Source organism: Nelumbo nucifera, chromosome 6, assembly GCF_055504915.1.
Source record: "Nelumbo nucifera cultivar China Antique chromosome 6, China Antique-T2T, whole genome shotgun sequence".
Lineage (NCBI taxonomy): Eukaryota > Viridiplantae > Streptophyta > Magnoliopsida > Proteales > Nelumbonaceae > Nelumbo > Nelumbo nucifera.
Genome location: NC_142654.1, coordinates 31,711,918 through 31,714,239, shown reverse-complemented (window position 1 = coordinate 31,714,239; position 2,322 = coordinate 31,711,918). Strand labels below are relative to the sequence as shown.

The 2,322-nt window shown below is 39.0% G+C and overlaps 1 protein-coding gene across 1 annotated transcript; it reads left to right on the top strand.

The window, feature by feature from the left end:
- The first annotated feature begins 298 nt into the window (after positions 1–298).
- Positions 299–2,322, top strand: LOC104598403 (nucleoside diphosphate kinase B). Its single transcript, XM_010260437.3, has 4 exons — positions 299–566; positions 810–858; positions 957–1,188; positions 2,079–2,322. Exons 1-4 carry the CDS (start codon positions 516–518, stop codon positions 2,191–2,193), a joined length of 447 nt encoding a protein of 148 aa, XP_010258739.1. The 5' UTR covers positions 299–515; the 3' UTR covers positions 2,194–2,322.

Below are 2,322 nucleotides of genomic sequence, written 5' to 3'. Positions count from 1 at the left end.
AGACTTACCTCACCCCTCCGCCTTCGGCAAAAGCTTGCTTTGAATACAGGGGATAATTGCCCCAGTTGGGACATAGATCTCATCAGATTCACCATGTAAAGAGCTGACGTGGTCCATCATGATTGGCCTATCATTACAAGCATAAAATATTGCCCCCTGGACTGTGACAACAGGATCACGATATAGCCGCATGGACTTTGACGCAAGCACGTGTGAAAGAAATTGTCATAATTTTCTTGCACGCCTTTGAAAACCAAATTCCCTTGTCTGAAATACTCTGTGCTGCACGCAGGGACCCACCTTTACTAGCATCGGGATGGGATCTGCTGCACTCGTTTCTGAATTGTGAATTCTGATGCAACAAATCGAAGGTGGAAAGAAGAGGAAGCAATCTCATTACTGGCTAGGGTTTTGATATAAAACCCCTCCATTCTTCCCTCTCTCTATTTTGCTTCTACTGCTGACCGACGATTACCCAAAAAAAACCAGTGTCTTCGGAACGATCAGAGAAGAAGATGGAGCAGACCTTCATCATGATTAAGCCTGATGGCGTTCAAAGAGGCCTGGTTCGTCTTCGTCCCCACTCTCATCTCAATCCAGCCTTCCTTCCTTCTTGTTTATATTGTTTTAAGTTTACCAAGTAATTACTAGTTCTGGGTCTCTCTGTTGATGATTTCTACTTCTTTTTGGCGTAATCGCTTAAATACAAAATAAACAAGTTAGATTTCGTTTTTTTCTTAGATCTATGGATGTTACTGAGGTACAACGGAAAACAGAATTGTCTGAAAATTTTAATCTTTCTGTTTTAGGTTGGGGAAATCATTGGCAGATTTGAGAAGAAGGGTTTCTCCTTGAAAGGTAACACATCTTGGTTATTTTAATTTGAGTTTTGTGTTGGTTTTGCGCTACTGCTTTGAAGTCTGAATCTTAAACTGGATGTTTGATGCTGGATTTAGGCTTGAAGCTCATGACCGTAGAGCGGGCTTTTGCTGAGAAGCACTACGCAGACCTCTCTGCCAAGCCCTTCTTCAATGGGCTGGTGGAGTACATCATTTCTGGTCCTGTGGTTGCTATGGTCTGGGAGGGAAAGAACGTCGTCGTCACGGGTAGGAAGATCATAGGAGCCACGAATCCCGCGGATTCCGCTCCTGGAACCATCCGTGGTGACTATGCCATTGACATTGGCAGGTAATTTTTTTTTTTGTTCCTCCATGTATTGTGATTGTTAGTGCTTCCACCCACACCTATGTTTTGTTAACTCACCTAGGCATTGACCCATTTGTTTCAATTTTGGTGTTGGACTCGTTTAGCAAACTATTCTTATGTGGTAGTGCATTGTTTGCTTTCTAGAGCTTTCTCAAGATCTACTATAGGTGATATGATCATTTTTCTTATTTTCAATGTTACAAGATTATGGTGAATGAATGGTTCAAATGGAAATGATGCTTAAGTTATAAGTAGAATTTAACATGGTTGGCATCTTTAGCTTGTGTTATCCATCAATTGTCCATTCTGATTGCAATGGTTTTTAAGATTGGCCGAAAATCTATACTCTGATATACGATTCCTGGATCTCAAAACGGAATGGTCTGGATATTGAAATCAACTTTTGTCATTGTTTTTTGAATTTGTGCAACTGATTTCACTCTCTGTGGTTCCCATTATCACTCTATCTGCTAACCATTTGTTAATATAAATGTATAATGTCCGAGACTTATTTCAGAAAATTGATCACATCGAAGTATGTTCTGATAATTACTTTCCATCTCCTGACTGAAATTCACTGATGGGTCTGAACCTCCATGGTTGATCACTACATCCAATCTATAATAGAGCTTGGAAGGATGGTTCACTCCATCAGAAGAATATAAGAGTCATGTATAAGATTTTCAAGTTTTAATCACAGCATGTAGTTTTGTTGCCATTTTATTAATTCATGTAGGCACTAAACTTTTTCTGCCCTTTATTTTGAATGATTTTGTTTGTAGTTATGAATTATTAATTACTATTAATAGATGCTTTGTGATCTTTTTAAGGAATATATCTTATGGAGTTGCATTTTTTTTTTATCTTCACAGGAACGTCATCCATGGAAGTGATTCAGTTGAGAGTGCACGGAAAGAGATTGCATTGTGGTTCCCAGATGGTACTGTTTACTGGCAGAGCAGCCTTCACCCTTGGATCTACGAGTAAATTGTACTGGTTGAGTTGATAGTAGGTACTTATCCAGCGTTGGGCAAACTGTTTTTGATTCTCTTAATTAGTGGAACTTAAATTTTGACTTCTTGTATTGAGGAATGATGGATAAAATCGTTTTAATTA

What these genes read in the sequence shown, in the direction of transcription:
- LOC104598403 (XM_010260437.3), top strand. Translation starts at nt 516, where the DNA reads ATGGAGCAGACCTTCATCATGATTAAGCCTGATGGCGTTCAAAGAGGC. An exon ending in GAAGGGTTTCTCCTTGAAAG is followed by an intron (nt 859 to 956) that starts GTAACACATCTT and finishes TGCTGGATTTAG; the next exon opens with GCTTGAAGCTCATGACCGTA. An exon ending in TATGCCATTGACATTGGCAG is followed by an intron (nt 1,189 to 2,078) that starts GTAATTTTTTTT and finishes TTATCTTCACAG; the next exon opens with GAACGTCATCCATGGAAGTG.